This window comes from Pipistrellus kuhlii, unplaced genomic scaffold (genome assembly GCF_014108245.1).
Source record: "Pipistrellus kuhlii isolate mPipKuh1 unplaced genomic scaffold, mPipKuh1.p scaffold_m20_p_10, whole genome shotgun sequence".
In the NCBI taxonomy this organism is placed as follows: domain Eukaryota; kingdom Metazoa; phylum Chordata; class Mammalia; order Chiroptera; family Vespertilionidae; genus Pipistrellus; species Pipistrellus kuhlii.
The window spans coordinates 35,259,217-35,283,036 of record NW_023425405.1 but is presented as its reverse complement, the minus strand read 5'-3'; the positions used below and the strand labels follow the sequence as shown (position 1 = coordinate 35,283,036).

At 36.0% G+C, this 23,820-nt stretch overlaps 1 protein-coding gene across 3 annotated transcripts in view; it reads left to right on the top strand.

The window, feature by feature from the left end:
- The window catches only part of C1GALT1 (core 1 synthase, glycoprotein-N-acetylgalactosamine 3-beta-galactosyltransferase 1), a 28,888-nt gene extending 5,654 nt beyond the window's left edge, over positions 1-23,234 (top strand). For 2 of the 3 annotated variants that reach the window (XM_036429348.2, XM_045578410.1), the window contains exons 2-4: positions 6,026-6,262; positions 10,936-11,603; positions 18,131-19,874. In XM_036429348.2, coding sequence (XP_036285241.1) covers positions 6,026-6,262; positions 10,936-11,603; positions 18,131-18,316 — 1,091 coding nt within the window. In that variant the 3' untranslated portion in view covers positions 18,317-19,874. Of the gene's footprint in view, positions 1-6,025; positions 6,263-10,935; positions 11,604-18,130 lie in introns of those variants that run through there. The other variant, XM_045578409.1, reaches the window with a different exon arrangement.
- Positions 23,235-23,820: the final 586 nt, after the last annotated feature.

Sequence of the window (23,820 nt, the reverse complement as noted above, 5' to 3'; positions counted from 1 at the left end):
ACATAACCTCAGGAGAGGATAAAAAAATATTGCCAAATTGCCCTTCCAAAAGACAGTAAATATTTGTGAGAAAGAATATATGAGTGCCAGTTTTCTCTCACATCTATGTCAATATTGGGTGTTACTAAACTTAAATTTGTTTTCTAGTATGATAGGTTAAAAATAGTATTTCCATTTAATTTACCTTCCTTTAATATGAATGAAATTTGAACATCCTTGACCATTGTATTTTCTTATTAAGTAAGTCCTTTTTTTAAGTATCTGTTTTTATATTAGGTTGACCTTTTGTTTTTCTCTTTTTAAAAAAAAAATATATTTCATTGATTTTTTAGAGAAAGGAAGGGATAGAGATTGAGAGCTAGAAACATTGATGAGAGGAAAACACCAATCAGCAGCCTCCCTCGCGGTCCCTCCCCTCTCCCCCTCATGTGCAACCAAGGCACATGCCCTTGACTGGAATCGAACCCGGGACCCGAGACCCCTCAGTCCACTATATATATATATATATACATATAGTGTATGTAATAAAATTTGACTGAGGCTCTATCGACTGAGCCAAACTAGTCAGGGCTTGTTTTTCTCTTTACGATATTTTTTATTTTGTTTGTTTTTCTGATGCACATTTTTAAAAAACATTTAATATAGAAACATACCTTTGAACCAGCAGTTTCACTACCAGAAATTTATCCAGTGAATAACCTCATATAATTTAGTCATAGTTTTTGAATTTGAGTAAGATCTCAGTTCTTTATATAAAAATATAAAAATAGGTTTTCACCTAATTTTGTTTTAATTTTATTTTTTAAATATTGAAATCTTAGAAACATTTGGAATTTGAAAGAGAAAGGTAGGGATCCATCTGTGCTTTTTACTTTTTCCCAAATGATTAATTCAATATCATTTTTTGAATGAACTTTTTCTTGATTTGAAATGCTATGTGAATTATGTATTAAATTTCCATATGTGTTTGTTTTTGTAATAGATTATTTTGATCTGATAAAAACCAACAGGGCTATCTTTGGGCATACAAAGGTAGGTTAATTAACTTGCTATGAAAGAGACTAAATACCAGACGAACTGCCAGCATTTCACTAAATAAAGAAGCGACAGGGCTATTATAGGGTTTTGAACAGTGGGGTTTAGATACAATTTAAATGAATCAATATTTTATAGGTTTAAAGCACAGGGAGCCTGTGTGTCAAGGAGTTAATTAACATCCGGCATAAGCTTAGAAGCCCATTCAGAGTCCTGTTGCCTTGGAGACTACAAAGTTAAGATAAATGTGGAATGTTATGTCTGAGAAACCCTTATCTGACTGATTTGGAAATTGAGGCTGCTACTGTTTCATTAATGATTCATCATCCATGCAGGAGTGGGATGTTGTAATATCATTGATACACTTTGTGACAGTCTGGTTATAGAGAAAAAAACGTTTCTCAGGGCTATGTCTTTTAAATAAATTTTTTTTTTACAGATTCACAGATACATTCATATGCCTGTTTGACTTGAATATAAAATTATTTTTATTATTATGCCACCCTTTATTGTAGGTAATATATATTAACATTTGGTAGGCCTAATCTACTCTCCAGCTCCAATGTCCCTTTCAAGAATTACCCAGTACACTGACATGCTTATTTTTCCAAACAGCATTTAGAATAATTTTGCCATTATTAGATTTTTAAAATCTTGTATTTAAGTGGGTCTGGTAGGGTTAGTTCACCCCCACATCCCTTTCTAGAATTTCTCATGTTCACAGGTTTATTTTTCCATACTGTTTGAATACTTTATACCAAGTTGTTTAACTTTATAAAATCTTATATTTTTGTTGGGTTGCATTACATATATAGGTTAATTTGGAGAAAATGAACATCTTTAGCATTGATTTGTTTTTCTATTATTTTTATTATGGTAAAATACACAAAATTTATCATCAAATCATTTTTAAGTGTAAGTTTCAGTGGTAATTAGGTACATTTATAGTGTTGTGCAACTGAAATGCTATACCCATTAAACAATAACTCACTGTTGCTCTCCTCCCTAAGTCCCTGGAAACCACTATTCTTTCTGTGTGATTTAAAAATGCATATATGTTTTTATTGATTTCCGAGAGAGGAAAGAAGAGGGAGAGAGAGAGAGAAACATCAGTGATGAGAAAGAATCATTTGATTGGCTGCCCGAAACTGGGGATTGAGCCTGCAACCTGGGCATGTGCCCTCACGGGATGCAACCATGACCTATTGGTTCATAGGTTGACGCTCAACCACTGAGCCACATTGGCCAGGCTGGAATCACTATTTTTATTTTAGCCATCCTTATGGGTTTGTAGAGAAATTTCTTTTTAGTTTTAATTTACATTTACCTAGTGGCATATGAAATTGAACATTTTCTCATTTGCTAGTTTGTACTTCCTCTTCAGTGAAATATCTGTTCTTGTCCTTTTCTCATTTTCTAATTGACTTTTGTTTGTTTTTTGGCTATTTGTTTTAAGAAATTTTTTTAATTGATTTTAGAGAGGAAGGGAGAGGAAAAGAGAAGTAGAAACATCAATGATGAGAGGGAATCAGTCATTGGCTGCCTCCTGCATGTTGGACCGAGCCCACAACCTAAGCATGTGCCCTTGACTGGAATAGAATGTGGGATCCTTCCGTCCACAGGCTCTATCCACTGAGCAAACCAGCTAGGGCTTAAGAATTCTTATATATTCTAAATACTAGTTCTTTTGTAAAAATGTGGTTTGCAAATATTTTCTCCCAATTTAGCTTGTCTTTTTAGTCTCTCAGTAGTGTCTTTTGTGAAGTATAAGTTTTAATTTTGATGAAGTCCAATTTATTAATTTTTACCTTTTTTGGATTGTGCTTTTGCTGTCAAGTCTAAGGATTCTTTGCCTACTTCTAGATCAATATTTTTTTGTAGTCCTCCCCCCCTTAAAAGTTTTGTAGTTGCATATTTTATATTTAAGTCTAGGGTTCATTTGGAATTAATTTTTGTATAAAATGTGAGATTTAGGTCAAGATTTTTTTTTTTTTTTTTTTGGCCTAGAGGTGCCCAGCAACATTTATTAAAAAGTCTTATTTTTCTTCTACTCAGCTGCTTTTATACAAATATCAGTTGATATTTGACATTACACATTTATCAAATATCTATTTTTCAGTTGTCTATTCTGTTGATTTTAGAGAGGAAAAGAGAAGTAGAAACATCAAGGTCATTGGCTGCCTCCTACATGTTGGACCGAGCCTGCAAGTCCATAAGCCTTGTACTCCAGTACTATATAGTTTTGATTTCAGTTGCTATAAGATATCTTAAATTCACGTAGTTTTAAAAATTGTTGTAACTATTCTAGTTCATTCACCTTAACATATACATTTTAGAATAATCTTGTCTATACAAGGAATCTTAAAAGAATTTTCATAGAAATTGAATTAAATCTGTGTATCCATTTAGGGAGAATTGACATGTTTACTATGTTGAGTCTTCTATTTCATCAACATATTCTGTCTCCCCAGTTTTTTTTAGTTAGGTCTTACTTGATTTTTAAAATCAGCATTATTTAGCTTTTAGTCATACAAGGTGTGTACATGCTTCCAATTGTCTTTTTTTTTTTTAAATATATTTTATTGATTTTGTACAGAGAGGAAGGGAGAGAAATAGAGAGCTAGAAACATCGATGATAGAGAGTCATCGATCAGCTGCCTCTTGCACACCCCCTACTGGGGATATGCCCGCAACCAAGGTACATGCCCTTGACCGGAATCGAACCCGGGACCTTTCAGACCCCAAGCCGATGCTCTATCCATTGAGCCAAACCGGTCCCGGCCCAATTGTCTTATGTTTTTCATAATGTTTATCTTCAAGGGATCATTGAAAAGAGGGAGGTCATGTCAAATGTTTAGCTAACATTCAAAGTTTGTTTACATTTATTTAATTTCTCTTTTTTTCATAAATTCAGGTAAATCTAACTTAATATGTTAGCATGACTATTTTGTAAATATACAAATTACAAGCCAAATTTTGTAAAATTATAGCAAAGTGGTGAAGAGTTTGAACTTTTTTTTTATCCTTACCCAAGGATATGTTTATTGGTTTTAGAGAGAGGAAGGGAAAGAGAGAGAAACACTGATGTGTGAGGGAAACGTTGATCAGTTGCCTCTCCTACCTACCCTGAGTGGAATTTAAACCTATAACTTAGATATGTGCCTTGACCAGGAATTGAACCTGAAACCTTTTGGTGTACGGGATGACACTACAATCAACTGAGCCACCTGGCCAGGGCAAGAGTCTGAACTCGATTTAGATTGCTAATGTGATCCTGGGATGGTTACTAACCTCTCTGTCTGAATTCATCTGTGAAATAGGATCAGTGGTCCTTAGTTTATGGTTTAAGGCACATGTGTCAAACACAAGGCCCGCGGGCCAAATCCGTCCCGCCAGGCCTTGCAATGTGGCCCGCACCGCGCTGTCATCACTGCACTCCGCTGCGTTTCCATCACAATGACAGTTTATGACTGTTCAGTAAACCATTCGGCCCGCGATTTAGGCTGGATTTTAGATTTTGGCCCCTTCTCTGATTGAGTTCGACACCCCTAGTTTAAGGTAATCCAGGTAAAGCTCTTGGTACAGGAATCAAGTGTTAGCTACAATTATCTCTCCTTCTATCTCTGTCTCTGTTATTCATAAAGACTAGAGGCCTGGTGCATGAAATTCGTTGCATAGGTGTGGTTCCTAGACCTGGCTGGCGGTTGAAGAGCAAGTGCTTGGTGTGGAAGGGCAGGTCCCAGCTGACCTGTAGGCTCTGGGCAGCAGCTGGACACTACGGGTTGGAGTGCAGCGTGGGCCTCTGGGCCGCCTAGCAGCACTGCTCGAAAGTTGTCCTCACAGACTGGCTCCTGCGCAAACCCACAGGGAGCTCAACCAGCCCCTGTAGTCCTGGTGGCTGTGGCCCTGGTGGCTGTGGCCCGGGCACCCAGTACCTGAGCACAGATGCTTCCCTGGCACACGAGCCCTGGTGTTCTGGGGGAAGATTGCAGGGGGAGTGAGAGTGAGCTCAGTGGACACCCCACATTCTCACTGCACCTCCACCCCCATTACTCCCCACCCCCAAGTAGCTGGTGAGAGGTTGCAGCCGCCCTCCCAAGTGCTGCAGGAGGTTTCTGCACCCGCCCCGAGTTCCTCAGCCCAGCCCAGGGCTCAGCCCCAATTGGGCAATCTAGGCCTGCTGGCTGCCGGTTACCATCTGCACCCCTGCACCCCACCGCCGCTGCTGGTTGCCATCTGTGGGGTGATCTGCAGGGCAATAAGGCTCCCACTCACACCCACCTTGGCCAGACACTGCCCACTCACCCTTTTCACCATCCTGCCATGGTCCCGCTCTCGTCAGGGCCCATCGGGCCCAGCAGCGCCTCCACTGCGGTAGTGCCAACGCCCACCGTGTTCTGCGCTACCCCCTGGTTGGTCAGTGCACATCATAGCAAGCAGTCAAACTTCTGGTTGAAGGGACAGTTTGCATGTTAGGCTTTTATTACATAGGATGTTATTCATATCTGTAATATTCATCAAAATATTGTTTCTAGGATTTAGTGATTTCTTTCTTCATGCAGTGCTTTATTGCTTGCATGTTTTTTGCTGTTTTTTTTAAACAAAGAATAACACAAAACTTTTCCTTAAGAAATAAAGTAAAAATATAAACTTTAGTTGTCCCAGCACTTTGCATCTGAAATTTCATTTGTTGAGTCTAAAAGTCTGTATTTTTAAAAAGCTCCTCAAATGATTCTGACTGAATCATATTTTCCCATGTCCCATCTCAACAATGATTATTCAGTTTTTGATTTATCTATAATGTGCTGTTTTAGCAGTGAATTCATCCTTTTATCTCCTGTGCATAGGTAAAAGTTAAATATTCTTAAATATGTTCTCTTATATGAAAGGAGTTAATTTTCCAGCATAGCTAACAGTTATCAGACTTTTTACTTTTGTTATGTATAATGCTCTATAGTTTATAACATCCTATTAATTTTTTTTCTTACAGAAATACACTTTTGGGAAATGGCCTCTAAATCTTGGCTGAATTTTTTAATCTTCCTCTGTGGATTAGCAGTTGGATTTGTTTTGTGTTCTCAGCTATTTAGTATTTTGTTGGGAGAACAGGATGACACCCAACCTAAGATTCTTCATAATGATCCTCATGATGGGCATTCAGATGATAATGGAGAGTATCATCTAAAAGGACAGATGGACTTCAATGCAGATGCTAGCCAACATAAAGGTATGGATTACTTTATTAAGGAGTATTTTTCAGTATTGAACAGTATTTCTCAGTCTATGTAAGTACTGAAAGAATTTGAAAGAGTTATATGAATTTTGTTATATGACAGTATATCTTTTGATAAAAATGATCTTAATTTTAGATGTTAAATGACAATACTCAGTTTGCCTCAGAAGAAGGAAATTGCTAAAACCCAGATGAACTTAGGGAGTAAAATATTAATTTTAAATTCATTTTTAAATAAAACTAGTTCAGAAACTGTAATTTGGTAAAAGGCAAAACTTTTCAGTCTAGATTTGTTTCTGAAATTTTTATTTAGTGTAATTGTGCTGTCCTGGTTTATATCTGCATCTTGGTTTTTGCTATCATTTTGTTTTGATCTTTGTTTTTGCTTGTGTTTTCTTAGAAAAACACAAGATATATACATAAATTTTAATTTATAATTTTATCAATAGTTAATATCACTAATCTTTTTTCCTTTTTAGGAGCATAAGGAAATAGGGAATTAAAAAAACTAAGGGTGTGTTATAATGACTTCATTTTCTCCTTGCCTCATATCTCTAACTAGATTTTCTCAATCGAGTCCTCTGTGTGCCCTTTAAATGTAGGCTTTCTCCAGGTCTCTGTCCTTTGGCTCTTCTTTGTCTGTGTGATGTCATCAACCCCCACAGTTTTAATTTTCATCTCTTGCTTATTGTCTTTATCTTTTATATATATACTAGAGGCCCAGTGCATGAAATTCGTGCATGGAGGTGTGTTTCCCTCAGCCCAGCCTGCACCCTCTTCATTCTGGGACCCCTTGAGGGATGTCTGACTGCACATCCGGTAGGATCAGGCCTAAACAGGCAGTCAGACATCCCTCTCACAATCCAGGACTGCTGGCTCCCAACTGCTCACCACCTGCCTTCCTGATTGCCCTAACCGCTTCTGACTGCCAGCCTGATCACCTCCTAACCATTCCCCTGCCAGCCTGATTGCCCCTAACTGCCCTTTCCTGCAGGCCTGGGTCCTTCTCAACTGTCCTGCCCGGCAGGCCTGGTCGCTCCCAACTTTCCTTCTCTGCCAACCTGGTCACCCCTAACTGCCCTCCCCTGCAGGCTTGATTGCCCCCGAATACCCTCCCTTGTAGGCCTGGTCCCTCCCAACTGCCTTCCCTTGCAGGCCTGGTCCCTTCCAGCTGCCCTCCCCTGCTGGCCATCTTGTGACGGCCATCTTATGTTCACATGGGGGCAGCCATCTTGTGTGTTGGAGTGGCAATCAATTTGTGTATTACTCTTTTATTAGATAGGATAGAGGCCTGGTGCATGGCTGAGGGCCGGCTGGTTTGCCCTGAGGGGGGTCCCAGAGCAGGGTGGGGGTTTCCTTGGGGTGTGGGGAGGCCTGGGCGAGGGCCTGTGGTGGTTTGCAGGCCGGCCATGCCCTCTGGGGACCCAAGCGGAGGCCCTGGTATCTGGGATTTATTTATCTTCTATAATTGAAACTTTGTAGCCTTGAGCAGAGGCCAGAGCCAGCCAGAATGGGTGGGAAGCTTGGCTTCCTCCATTGCCGGGGAAACCCAAGCTTCCTGCATGCTCTGTGACTGATAGCCATCTTGGTTGGGTTAATTTGCATACTTGCTCCTGATTGGCTGGTGGGTGTAGCAGAGATATGGTCAATTTGCATGTTTCTCTTTTATTAGTGTAGATTAGAGGCCCAGCACATGATTACATATATATATATATATATATATATATATATATATATATATATATATATATATTGATTTCAGAGAGGAAAGAAGAAGGATAGAGAGACAGAAACATTTAATGAGAGAGAATCATTGATTGGCTGCCTCCTGCAATTTCCCAACTGGGGATCGAGCCCGCAATCCAGACATGTGCCCTTGACCAGAATCAAACTTGGGACCCTTCAGTTTGAAGGCCAATGCTCTATACACTGAGCCAAACTGCTAGGTCTATTGTCTATCTTTAGCCCAGTTCTAGACACTATAAAAAGGCATTAACACAATTCAAAGATCTCTGAAAATTTTGTGGTTTATTTGACAGAAAAGAATGCAAGCAGCTTGAAAACAATTAGAATTCTAGGATGCAGAGGGTCCTCATTAACAGTTGTTTCTGTTATCTTTCTGGCAGTAAATTATTTCTTTCCTCCCTCTCAAATGGTGGTTGTAGGGCAAGGTGTCAAATCTTGATTGATTTTTGTGAACTAGCAAGCACATTACAACTTGTTTTATTTTGTGTGAATGTTTATATAACAGTGATTCAGCTCTGAGCAGGTGTTCTTATTGGAAAGCAGTTTGATCAATGTGCATTTGCTCTGTAGCATTGCTCTAAGTCTTGAAATGATCAATTAGATTGAGGCTCCTCTACTGCTAGTAAGCTGTGCTAGGTAGACCTTACTGCAGGCACATATATTAGGTACCTACTTGTCCTCCTCCAGTGCCTTTTTAGGGTATGCTAAAAGTTCTCTTCCTCTCAAATTTAATATGCAAATGAACTCCTTTTCTTTTCTACTTCTAAAACTTACTCTACCTTCTGTATCCCTTATTTTATATATCTTATTATCATCTGTACAAGTCAGAAATGTTGCAGTCATGGTAGATGCTTTTCTTTGCTACCAGTCTATCTCATTTGTCACTTAAATCTAATAGTTCACTTTCTTTACCATTTTTCAGATTTCTTCTCTCAATCTATAGTGCTTTTCCCCTGATTAGGCCCAAGTTATACCCATCTACCTGCACTCAACCAAACTTCACCATGCCTTTTGTCCTTTCTTTTGGTGAGCATCTCCTCCTTTAAAGATGTATTTTCTGCATTATCTCTTATTTTTGCTGATAATTGCTTTATTCCCCCCTTCTTTATTCTAGCCAAGTTCCCATTGCACTGCTCCATAGGATTTGCCAGCCACTGCTTTCTTTTTCCACAGCACATCAAACCCTTTGTACATACCTCAGAAATTATAGCATCTCTTAGTATATGGCAAGTATTGGTTTGCAAATGTATCTCATTCATCCTGTTATCTCCTGTGCTAGCACATGCTTACTACAAAGTAATTAATGAATGAATGATTGAAAGAATGAGAAAGAATATCCACCTAGCAGTGGGGAAAAAGTTTTCTTGCTCTTAGTGAAACATATTGCAGATTTCTGCCTCTACCGTTTTCCCTTTCCATTCAGGATTTGGTATGTCTGTATAGCTAGGAAATTGGGCTCCCAAGTATAAGAACCATGAATGTTCTCTGATTGAAAATAGGATGATTTTGTCCATTTTCAGATTATGAATTCTTGATATTTAGTGGGGCATGAGTATATTTTCATGCCCTCCCCCAACCATGCCTTCTATTCCCTCACAATCAGTTAACTAGAAATTTATGTCTTTAGTTGTTAATTTTTCACAGGTGTTAGCTTTCATAACTCACTAGTTGACCTTAACTTTAAGGATGTGCTTTCTGAGGATTATGCCTAGAGCATTGCTACACAAGTGTGGTTTTGCAGACTCATGCTGGTCCACAACTAAAGAATTATTGAAATCACGATTAAAAGACATTTTATGGTAACTTGACAGTAATGTCTAAATCTAAATATAAAAACTTGCTGGGGTTTGGATTTTATGTATGATTTTTATTTTTCAGTATTTTGTTTTTAGCATGTTTGTAAAAATATAAATTTCAAACTATTGGATGCAAAAATTGGTCCTTCACAAAGCACTGATTTAGAATCTTAGAGTTGAACTCTTCCTCTCCCTGTTGTTACTCAAAATGTGGTTTTGGCATGACAGCCAGTGAATTGTTTGTTACCTACCTGCACCCAGATAAGGAGCTTGCACTAGGATATAAATCATTTCAACTCACTGCTTAGGACTTTTTTTGAGGGAGAGGGAGAAGCAAAACTTCTTCAAAGAAAAAATTAATATGCTGCTTTATATTCCGGCAAATGCTCCTTATATATTTCTTTGCAAACCCATACTTTGCAAAACACTACTCTAGATGATTTTGGAAATACTACCTCTTCCTATTCATGTGATCTTTTCCTGACTGGTGGTTTTGCATTTTGTAATGAGATATATTACTATTGGAAGTAATCTCAACTCTGCATTAATGTCTCTTCATGGAACTGGGGTAGTTAGGAAAACCTTTTTTAAAAAGCCACCTTAACCACCATTTGCCCACCATCCAGAACTTATATAAATATCATTGCTGACATGTACACGTAAGGAACTGTTTGACATTGAAATTGGGTCTCAAAAGAAATTTAAAAAAAAGAAAGAAAAGAACTTCAACTACAGTAAGAAAAAAAAAAGCCACCTTAGGGTACTTATAGAAATTCAAATTATGAGCTTCAAAATGAACTGCCACTTCAGCAGCATGTCTTTCCTGCCTTTCAGAGTTTATTCAGAGCAATGAAAAATTATTGAAAATTTGACGTCATAGTGACAACTCTTATTAGCTACACTGATCTCCTGGATAAGATTGACATGAAACCAATAGATCAGAATGATAGTTCATATTAGGTTGAGTTTTGTTTTCTTTCAGTTAAATCACTAATGGTAGCTAGGTAAATAGAAATGGGGACAGGAGGTGGGGTGGTTCTTTGATGCTGTTTAAGAAAATGCATAATTTTCTTGGATTTCACATTATATATATAAAATCTCACTTTGAAATTTTCTGTTTAATAGATGAGAACACGGACATCGCTGACAACCTCTATGAGAAGGTTAAAATTCTTTGCTGGGTTATGACAGGACCTCAGAATCTAGAGAAAAAGGCTAAACATGTCAAAGCTACATGGGCCAAGCGCTGTAATAAAGTATTGTTTATGAGTTCAGAAGAAGATAAAGCCTTCCCTGCTGTGGGATTAGAAACCAGAGAAGGCAGAGACCAGCTATACTGGAAAACAATTAAAGCTTTTCAGTATGTTCATGATCACTATCTAGAAGATGCGGATTGGTTTATGAAAGCCGATGACGATACATATGTTATACTAGACAATTTGAGATGGCTTCTCTCAAAGCACAGCCCCGAAGAACCCATTTACTTTGGGAGAAGATTTAAGCCCTACGTTAAGCAGGGCTACATGAGTGGAGGAGCAGGATATGTTCTGAGCAAAGAAGCCTTGAAGAGATTTGTTGATGCGTTTAAAACAGAGAAATGTACACATAGTTCCTCCATTGAAGATTTAGCGCTGGGAAGATGCATGGAAACTATAAATGTAGAAGCGGGAGATTCCAGAGATACCATTGGAAAAGAAACTTTTCATCCCTTTGTGCCAGAGCACCACTTAATCAAGGGTTTTCTACCTAAAACATTTTGGTACTGGAATTATAACTATTACCCTCCTGTAGAGGTAAGTTTAGAAATTTTATTACAATATAAATACTTGGACTGACTTTTGCTTACTTTAAAAAAAAAAATATATATGTATGTTTCTTTAGTAATACTGAGAATCTCCTATAGTCTTTTTATGTAGAGTGACAGTATAACACAGTAAATAAGAATATGAGCAAAACTCAGTCAGTCAACAAATATTAGTACTACTATATGCCAGGCACTGAGACTATAGCAGTAAATATGGCCAAGTTTCAGTTCTCATTAACTTTATATTCTAGATGAAGAGACATACAATAAACACACAGACAAATTAAGATATAATGTGATTCTAGGTTGTGGTAAGTGTCCTGAAGAAAAAGACAGGCAAGGGGATGGAGAATGACTTAGAGTAGAGTAGGGTACTCTAGTTTGGATGGTTAAGAAACAACACATCAAAAGACTCTGAGGTTCAGAAAGACCTACTTAATAGTTGAATGCTTTCCTACTTAATAGTTGAATGACCTGGTATGGACAGAATTTGCCTAACTTCCTAGCATCAGTTTTCTCATTTGTAAAATGGATATGATCTACCTTTCTTATCCAGTTGTAATTACAGTGCAGTGCAGTGCAGTGTCTATCACACACTAAGTACCTAATAAGTCTTAGCTCTCATTTGACACCTTAACTTACATTCTTGAAAACTTTAAGGTACATTATTTTATTAAAATTTTCAGATGTACAAATATTTGAGAAAAGTATAATGTCTTGTACCAACAAACCAGCTTTACCAAATACTAATATTTTACTACATTTGCTTCAGATTTTTTTTTTTTAAAGAAAAAGATTATAGATATAGTTGAGGCCTATATATCCTCCCCAATCCATTTCTCCTACCTCCTTCTTCAGATAATATCATGAATTTAATATTTATCATTGCCAGACTTGTTTTTATATTTTTCCTACATATTTATGTGTCTATAAATAATATATAATATTGTTTTACAGATTTTTAAATAAATTATATAGTAAAACTTATCAACATTAATCTATGTATCTACTTTATTAATTTAGATTTCTGTGTAATAACCTAATAATGTACTGTAATTTATTCATTCTCCTGCTTATGAACATTTAATAGGCTATTGCTGGGTTTTCACTATTATGACCAGTTCCAGCAGTGAATGACTGAAAGAGTTCAGGAATCACAAAACCCAGCATTTATACTCAGTTCTGTTATTTATCCTATATAATAAAGCCTCATATGCTAAGTGTCCAGTTGTCCATTTGGCTGTTCAACCAATCAAAGCATAATATACTAATGATATGTTAAGGCCAATCAACTGCTCACTATGACATGCACTGACCACCAGTGGACAGACGCTCCGACCGGTAGGTTAGCTTGCTGCTGGAGTCTGGTCAATCCGGACTGAGCAAGATGGGCTGGATATACCTTAGAGCTCTCCCACAGCGCCTCCCCGGCTGACCAATCTCTTGCATCCCTCTCCGACCCCAATCATGTACTGGTGGGGCCCCTCAGCCTGGCCTGCACCCTCTTGCAATCCGGGACTCCTCGGGGGATGTCTGAGAGCTGGTTTCGGCCCAATCCTGTAGGTCAGACCAAGGGACCCCACTGGTGCACGAATTCATGCACTGGGCCTCTACCCTATATATATAAAAGCCTAAGCGACCTGATGACCAGACAACTGGCCCATAGCTATGATGTGCACTGACCACAAGGGGGGGCAGATGTTCAACATAGGAGCTGCCCCCCTGGTGATCAGTGTGCCCCCACTGCGGGAACGCCACTCAGCTGACCAGTGGGCGCCGGATGCCAGGCTCATGGCTGGTGGGCATGGCTGCAGCAGTGTGAACCTCTCCCACCTCTGCAGTAGTGCCACCGAGTGGTGGCAGCGGCAGCGGCGGCAGGCACAGCACGACCAGGATCATTGGAAGCGGCACCCCAGCCGCCTGCAGCTTTGCACACTTCCACATCCCTCGGGGGATGTTTGACTATCAGGGCTGTAACCAGCAGTCCCAAGGTCCCGGACTGTGAGAGGACACAGGCTGGGCTAAGGAACCCCACCTTCCTCTGGGTCTCTAGTTAATTAATAATGCCCTTAGGGAAGTTACTAGAATTCTATGCCTTCTTTTCTGTGGCCCAGTGATACAAGTAAGATACATCAGCCGAAACCTTTTTGGCTCAGTGGTAGAGCGTCGGTCTGCGGACTGGAAGGTCCCGGGTTCGATTCCCGTCAGGGGCATGTACATTGGTTGCGGGCACATCCCCGGTGGGGAGGTGTGCAAGAGGCAGCTGATCGATGTTTCTCTCATCGACGTTTCTAGCTCTCTATCCCTCTCTCCTACTCTCTGTAAAAAAATCAATAAAATATATTTAAAAAAAAAAAAAGATACATCATGCTATCATTCTCTTCTAGACAGACTAGAACTTTTTTTTAAATCCTTGCCTGAGGGTATTTTTTCATTGATTTTTAGAGAGAGGGAAAGACAGAAATGTCAGTGTGAGAGACACATCAATTGGTTGCCTCTCGCACAAGCGCTGACCCTGAAGGAGTCTGCAGCCAAGGTATGTGCCCTTGACTGGAATCAATCCAGGACCCTTCGGTCCACAGGACAGGCTAGCACTTCCAAATCATCACCAAAATAGTAGTTCTTGACTTGGGGCTTTTTTTGTTTGTTTTCCATCCAGAGCAACCTGAAGTTTAGGTGTCCTAACCAGGAATCAAACCTGCAACCTTTTGGTGAAAGGGCAATGCTCCAACCAAGCCACCTGGCCAGAGCTTATAGTGCACCTTTTATTTAAATTGCCGTTTTTTAAATGGATGGCAAAAACTTTTTTTTATGTAAAAATTTATTCAGTTATATTGAAAACTATAACATAGATTTGGGAGTGCCAGAACTGACCCAGACTTCAATGCTGCCTCTTCTCTCTTAGGAGATTCTATATAAACCCAACATGAAATCAAACTTCTATTAATACTCATCCATTAATACTTTTTCTCCCTGAATTACTATTTTAAAGTCATCCTAAATCTCATTCATACATTCTCTGTAATAATCACTAAAAATACAGTATAGAAAAATTTTATATAGCAAGTGAGAGTGTAAAATATTATAGTTGGTCAGTTTATGATCTTAAGTTGGTTGTTCAGAACTTTACTCTTCATACAGTTCCCTTCTCATTCCACCTTAATTCGCTATAAGTGAGTCTGTTCCCCAGAAATAGACTTTTCACCAGAGAATTTGCAGTCATAATACAGTGGATTTAAAATAGATGTGTATTTATATTAATATGTAAATACACACATGCGTGCACACACACAAAAGGGTAGGCAAAAGTAGGTTTACAGATTAGAGTATCTGAAACAGTTTATTCTTTTGTATTCTTTATTTTATATTTGCCTATATATATATTGATAAATATTTTCTTCTACATGTGAAGTTGCCTCTTTCATGGATCAAAAATGATTAAATATGACTTACTCTATTACTTTGTCAGTTCTGTTTACATTAACTAATTCTTCTGAAACTTACTGGCATATGATGAGGTAGAGAGCTCCTGATTTTTTAAAAAATGGTTAACTAATTATTTCAATACCATTATTTTAACTGAATCTTATTTTCATTAGTGATTTAAAATATCTCCTTTATCATACACTATATAGTATAGTGTAGGATCAGTTTTTGAATTTCAAGTTCTGTTCCATTCTATTTGGTTTTGGCTCAGCAAAATATTTAAGTTATTAATCTAAGACTGTTCTGGCAACTCTTATGTCTTTATCCTTGAGTATAAATTTATTAATTTAAGGACAGTGGACATAATTGCCCAGGATTTTTTAATTTGCTTTTTAAGTCCCCTATTGAAATTTTTTAGTTTTCTTCAGAATTTTATTCCTTCTTAAGTATTTCCCCAGGTATCTAATATTTTTGTTACTATTCTACTTAGGCTCTTTCTTAAAACATAATTATACACACACACACACACACACACACACACACACACACACCCCCATATATTTCGGACCATAAGACGCTCCGGACCATAAGACGCACCAGTTTTTAGAGAAGGGAAATGAAGAAGAAAAGATTCTGAAACAAATAGTGTCCTAAAATATTTTATGTGCATTAAAACCCAACATCACAGTCATAAACACATGTAATCAACGCTGTAAAGTAAACAGCAGCATTTAGAACCATTTTAGAGCCGGGCAAGCACACAGAGACCACACAGAGCCGGGCAAGTAAAAAAACTTTTTTTTTAAAGTATATGTGTAGGCTATATTTGGACCATAAGATGCAGGGACTTTCCCCCCCCCACTTCTGGGGGAAAAAAAGTGCGTCTTATGGCCCGAAAAATACTATATATATATATATATATATATATATATATATATATATATATATACACACACACATACATACACACACACACACACACACACACACACACATACACACACACTCATATATATGAAAGCTTCTGGTTTTTTAAGCATCTTTAAAATCTGGCTTTGTTCTTAGATTCCTTGACTCTTTTTTAAATAACCATAATCGTATGCAAAGAACTATTTTATTTTTAATAATTATAGCTGTTTAATTATATATTATTGCTTATAATGTTTAATAATAGCAGTTTCCTGACCATCCAGTAAAAAGCAATAATATTGAGTGTAACATAATTAATGCAGTAAATCTTGTAAAAATATTATTACAGTATTTCAGAGTCAAATAAAATTGCTTCCATAGTGGATCAGCAGTTTAAAAATAACTGCTATTGTTCTGGTTTTTTAATTCAATATGTACTGGCCAGTATAAAGCCACTAACATTAACTATTGAGAGCTTGAAATATGACAAGTCCACATTGAGATGTGCTTTAATTATAAAATTAATGACTGATTTCAAAGTCTTAGCACAACTGAGAAGATTAATTTTATTAATAATTTTTAAAATATTACATATTGAAAGAGTAATATGGATTTATTCAGTAAGATTAAATTACATCAAATTAATTTCACCTATTTTTACTTTTTAAAATGTGGCTATTAGAAAATATTCAACTACATTATGTGGTTAGATATATCCATTGGATAGAGCTGATTTAGGTAATCACAAGCTGACTTACAGTTTACTTTTTATTTTTTTTAGTATTTTTTATTGATTTTTTACAGAGAGGAAGGGAGACAGATAGAGAGCTAGAAATGTCGATGAGAGAGAAACATGACCAGCTGCCTCTTGCACACCCCCTACAGGGGATGTGCCCGCAACCAATGTACATGCCCTTGACCGGAATCGAACCTGGGACCTTTCAGTTCGCAGTCCTACACTCTACCACTGAGCCAAACCAGCTTCGGCTACAGTTTACTTTTCATATTTGTTTCTATTATGTTCCCTCAAGATTTAAAAAGTAGATACCAGATAATTTTTCAGTGCCTAAATAATTATCCAAGATTTCACAATGTCTCAAAGGAAAAGTTGAGAATCTAGCCAGAGAAAATACAATGAATAATTTCTTGATAATTTTTACTGCATTGTAAGCTGCATACTTCCAAACATAAATTATTAAATATTCAATTTAATAGGTCAGTATGAATCTTCTCTGGTAACTTACCAGACTCTTTTCTTCCTGGGTCCTTGCAAAGACATTAGATAGGATCCCAGTTTTGGTGGAATCACCTGAAACATTCTCCAGATACCAATTCTGATCCCCAAATGACCTCTGATTAATTCTATGACCAGTTTTTTCCCCCCAGTTTTCTATATTTTTTGCTTTTTCATTTGTTTATTGTATTTTTATTTTGTTTTAAACTTGTTCTCATGCCAACTGTATTAGGAATATATGACAATTATGTAAGTGAATGAAGGTATAAATTCTTACTTACCTGAATGTGATTATTCTTATCAATAATAGTTGACATTTATGGAGCATTTATTATAGGCAAAGCATAGTCCTAAGGAGCACATTATCTCTTTTAACCCCTTTTGCAGATGGGGAAATTGATGCTTATAAAGATTTAATAACTTGCCAATGTCATACACCAGTAGGCAAAATTTGGATTCAAACCTAGGTTTGACTCAGAACTTCCTTTCTTACTATTTAAGTTAATGTATAGATGAAGTATTAGATTGCAGACAGATAATAGGCAAGGCTTTCTAGTTATTGAATGTTCTGACGGTATCTTTCTGGAGCTCAGCCAAACAAAAATTTATAGTGAGAAAATTATGAAGAAAAAGCAAAACTGGAAGAAATAGAGCTTTATCCTTTTTATTGAAAAAAGTCTCAAGATTTTTTCCTGCTGAAACACTATAGAGTAAGAGAATATTACTTCAATTTGAAATGCTTTAACAATTTCATATTTGGTTTTAAATCATTAGGAGCCTTAAAAAATTCTTTCTTCCAGGTCTAATAACTTAGATGCCTCTTTAAACCTTGGCAGCTTTAATTACCGGATTCTGTTAAAATTAGTGTTTCCTTTATCACTGTGTGCATACTGTATTTTAACAATGTGTTACTTATTTAATAATGTCTGTTTCCACTACTTTTTCAGGGTCCTGGTTGCTGTTCTGATCTTGCAGTTTCTTTTCACTATGTTGATCCTACAACCATGTATGAGTTAGAATACCTCGTTTATCATCTTCGTCCATATGGATATTTATACAGATATCAACCTGCCTTACCTGAAAATATACGGAAGGAAATAAGTCAAGCATACAAAAATGAAGATCCAAAGTAAATTTTGGGAAATCTTGAAAGAAAAGCATAAATGAACAGAGGTAAAATGTCTAACATTGCACTGAAGAAGAACTTCTGCTTTCTGATGTAGAACACTGGAAGCCCAGTGAAGAATTCTAAATGAACATTCTGTATTAGAAATTTTTCATATGAACGCCTATAAACTGAAGCTTTAGTAAGCTGTGAAGTCTGTTAAAATGTGTTTTGATACAGTAATATATATATGAAAAACGTGTGTTTTTATAATGTTGGTAAGGCAGAGGGGCTAAAAAGATTTTGTTGCCTGTTTCTGACCATACGTATTATTTTCACTGGGAAGATAAAACAGTTGCTAAAGCTATACTGCACCATATTAGTATCACACACATGATGCTAAATAGATCTGCCTTAAAATTTTAGAAGGAAGTATTGTTGTTCAGTGTTGTGTATAAACTCAAGACATGAGTTTATATTCACAGTATGGTATAAATGAACCCCTCCTCTCCCAACACATACCTGTGTGTGTAGTTTTGGCTAATCTAAATTTTGCTGTGATTATTTAAAATTGGCAATATTTCTCTCAGAAGAAGGTAGAATCAGAATGGCACTCATCCTAATGCACATTAATAAAACCACATTTTGAAATGATCATGGGCCTTGACTATAATATATAGTGTATATACTTGGTTCTAATCAATAGTTAATAGTTTATAGGCATACCTCGTTTTATTGCTTTATGTGCTTCACAGATGTTGCGCCTTTTACAAGGCAAAACTCTCCTCAAGAAAAAACAAAAGATAATGGCTCGCTTTATTGCGACACTTGCTTTATCGTGGTGGTCTGGACCTGAAACCACAATATATCTAAGGTAGTATGCTGAGTTTCTGTTATCTCTTCTAAATATGTTTAACCATTCTTGGATACCGTTTTCAACTATTAATATTTACTCAAAGCTTTAAAGCATTTGATTAAATATTTTGTTCCCATATTTACCCATTGTTAATTATGGGTAACTAATAAATAGTAAATTTAATGCTTCTTGGGGAATGTTTTTTGATATCACAGCCACTCAGGAATTACAATTTGTTTTTGATCAATTAAGCGACACTTTTAATTGATCATTTAAAACTTTTCCAACTACATAATTATAGTTCTTTTCATTATTATCCTGTTGAGAGATGAGAACTTGTTTTGTGCCTTTTATAACTTCTTTAAAACAGTTTTAAAATTCATTTTTAGGATGTAAGGTGGTTATCAATTGCACTGGCAAAATAATTTGAATGCAAAATTTTGACCAGAGTTAATTAAAAACATTAGGAAATGCACAACTCTTAAACAAGTTGAAATATGTCAGGTATTAAAAGACAAAATACTTATTTTATGAATAATATCTAAATTTGATGCTGACTTATGTACAGGGTGGGGCAAAAGTAGGTTTACAGTTGTTTGTATAGAAAAAATACAATAATAAATAATTGAAGAGTAAATTCTATTTTGTCCCATCCTCTATTTGGGGATGATTGTATTGCCAATGGATAGATTATTGCAGTTGAGCAGAATACCTATTCAAGACTGTCATCTAAAACACATTCATGAATATTTTGTTCTTATTTTAGTGACCCTCTAAAGAGTTTCTGGAAGGAAAAAAAAATAATTTTTGTTATCTTTAGCAACATTACCTGAGTGTATCATAACAATATTTTACAGACTTTCTATAAGATTATCATAAATGGTACAAGTGATTTATATTTCTCTTATGTTTATCATGCTAATTTTACATGGCTGTCACACCATTGACTCTACTGTTTAGCTAAATAGTTTCTATTTATTGTGCCAAAACATGTCAAAACCATGACCTCTTTAGATGGTATATTTGAGAGGATGTTCATCTTAGTGGCCAATTATGTATGCTTTGTCTATGTAGTGAATACTCACACCAATTTTTACCCATTAAATTGTTTTTTATTGTTTTCATGATGGTCATCTGCCAAAATTTCAAGGCATTCATTCTGTTCTTAAATAGCTCTTTACTTTGGTGTGGATATGAGTTTATCTGAATCCGTATTTGCCACTTTTCTGTACTAGCAGCATAAAGAGTTTATTATAAACATCCAAAAATCTTAAAGGAAATGAACATTGTGATAAATCCTAGGGTCCTGAAGTTAGACTACCTGGGTTTAAATTCTTGCTTCATCACTTACTAGTTTTGTAACCTTGAGCAATTCCTTAATCTCTCTGTGCCTCAATTTCCTCATCTGTAAATTAGGGACAATAACACTACCTACCTCACTGGAATTTTATGAGGATTAAATGAGTGAATATATGTATGGCTTTTAGAATATTGTCTGGTCCAGAGTATGAAGCAATAAATATAAGGTTTTAGTCTGTTAACTTGGAGTGTAAATATTTGTTTCAAATGAGCGAAAAATCTGCTTTAATCAAATCAGTATTGAAGGAAATATTTTATTCATTTCTTATAAGTAATAGCTAGTTTTTATCTGATGCATACTATATGCCAATTACTGTGCTTAGATACTCTTTGTACATTAGCATTAATCCTAACAAATTGGATGCTATTCACATATGAATGAGAAAAGTGAGGCTCAGAGTTAAAGTATCTTTTCCACTGTCACAAAGCTAATAAGTAATAGCTGGGATTTCTACTCAAAGCCTATGTGCTCTTTGTACTGTGTCAGCCCAGAGATTAGTCATTTAGCATTTTTCCATTTTTACTTACTGGCAAGTGATACATTGGTCAATAATAGTAAAATTAACCAAATAGTCATGATGCTTCTCAAATTCTGGTTTTTATGCTCTTGCCTGGAAGCTTGTTAAAACACAGATTTCAAGACCACAAGTCCAGAAATTCTGAGACCAGCATGGGGTCCAGGACTATTGTTCATTATTACTAGATGCCCTTAGGTTGTGGTTCTCAAAGTGTGGTCTAAATCTACAATGTATCAGTATTATTTGGAAATTGTTGGAAATGCCATCTCCTGAATATATTAAGGATTAACTGCTGTGTAAATAAAGTATCTTTGAAAGATTTAGATAAGGCATCTTTAAAATAAGTGTAGTCCAGTATTACACTATATTAAATTTAAAAGTCTTTAAAGCAGTTTTAAAGGGTCAGTGGATTGTTTATTTTGACAAAATTCTTTAGCTTCTTCAGAGTGACTAAAATCAGGGTCCACACTATAAAATCTATAATTCTTTGAATTTGGGAATTTCACATTAGTGCAGGAAGGGTTCATTAAGTAGTACTAATTTGTTAAAAACATCCTAAATGAGTGTCATCCCAAATGCCCACAATTGAAATAAAAATGTTTAAATAGATATAGGAAAATACGATTCTACAATATGCATAATAGTGTTTTTTTTGCTAATTTTGATACTATCAAAATTTTATTACTTTTAAGAATCAGTTGACTGTCCTTTATGACCTTATAAAGCAAAAAATTCAAGTACTTGAGAAAGTACATAAAACCAGATTTCATGATAATACTGACTTACATTTTAAATTAATATCTCTGTCATTTGGATAAATGGTTTTAATGTGGCCTCTCCATAACAGTATACTTGTATTTTCAATTGTGAAGTTCATAGATGATGCAAAGCAGATTGTTGTCCCAGAATTAAATTATTTGTTTTCAGATACCTTAAATTTCAGAGGAGTATTTGTTACTGTTAGAAGATTAGGAAATAAATCACTGACCAGTTTTGAACATTTTTTGAAATATGGTAATTGGATTTGGGCATTAAATTTGCTAACTGGTTATTTTCATAATTGTTTTTGAGTGTTAATTTTTCACTTCCTGGAGCCTATCAAATTGTAGCGTATCCCCAAAAAATGTATACACAGTTTTTTGGAATTAGTAATTATTTAAAGTGTGTATACATTTTGGGGGGGACATCCTATATATTACCAGCTTAAAGATTGAGAAACCCCTCACTTGATTAATTCGATAAAATCTGTCCTTTTATTCTCTATTTAAATTTTCAGTTTGGAGTATTATGTCTTTTACAGTTTCTGCTTCTTTGTATTGATTGCCCTTTCTTTTCTTTAAAACTATTTTCCATTTTCTAACTACTCTTCCCCTGCCCAATTACTGTTAATACTGCCTTCACATGGTTAACTGGCTGTTATTAGTGATTAGAATTTCTATTGCTTATTGATAATTTCATACCTATTAACTTTAAGTTTCCCTATGAATTTGGAAGTAAAAATCTAAGAATAATGTCTGCTGGCTCTCAGAATATTGCCCTACTAAAAAGTCAACAATTTTAAAGTAATTCTAGATTATAATTATTAAATGAAGTAAAGTTATGAGTATTCCATCTCCCCACTTTCTCAAAACAAAATAAAAAACCATTTGCCTGATTTCTCTACTTTTATAGTAGGCCTTGCAGAAACATACTTAATAAATCTGGGGGATAACCTGTGGTTTAAATTATGCTAAATGTATCTTTTCTTTAAAATCACTTATGTTTATATAAGAACTATGTTGAAATAGAAATTTTAATACAGATTAGAGTAAGAAATTTTACCAATTCTCTATAGAGAAACCAACCTAAAACTAGTGTCCTATTTCAACTTTTTTACCTCTCTAGTTTTCAGTTTATATCAATTCAGTTTAAATAACTTTGCAGGGCCCTGCAAATTAATAATTCATATAAGTATATTATTAGAGGGAAACTAATCTTACTGCTAAGCAGTGTGCTATATTACACAGTGAATGTTTGTGTTTTGGAATTTTTAAACTATGTAAGGTAATAGTGTCATGAATGGTTTAACACTGTCTGGTGACTTGCTTATTTTAAGTGATCACCGATAAGTCAGAGAAATGTATTTTTAAATATGTTTTTTGAAGTGCCTTTTGAACATTTTTAAATAATGGATTTAAACAATTGAGTAAAATAAATTACCATGTTTAAAGCTGTTTTATCTGATTATTTTTAACTTATGTAAAAGTTGTGGGAATAACTCATCTTCTGGGTAATTTGCGATTTATTTTCTAGAAAACATTAATCTAAATTGTGATAGAGAAACATCAATTGGTTGCCTCTTGCACAAGCCCTGATCTTGGCCAGGGACCTAACCCAGGACCCTGCGTTGTGTAGGCCACCTCTCCCACCACTGGCCAGGGCTGAATGAGACATTGTATACTGTATACTGCAAAAGGCATATGAAGTTCTTTGCTCCTACGATGTAAAAACATGCTTCCACCTTTGCTTATTTTGCGTAGATGAAGGCTTCCTGAAATGTGATCTATAGTCTAAAAACTTTTGTGTTTTTAGGCACGTTTCATCCATAGCTCAGGTCTATTGATTTAAATCAGTTTGGGACTTTTAAAATAAGAAGAAAAATTGACGTACCTCTTCCTAAGCAAATGATTACAAATGTTCATAAGGCCCTTGAGCCTACCCTGTCTGCTTCCATTTTCAGTAACCTGCTACCCTATATGTTCCTTATTAGTGCATATGTATACATGTGTATGTATACACATATGTGTACATGCTGTCATT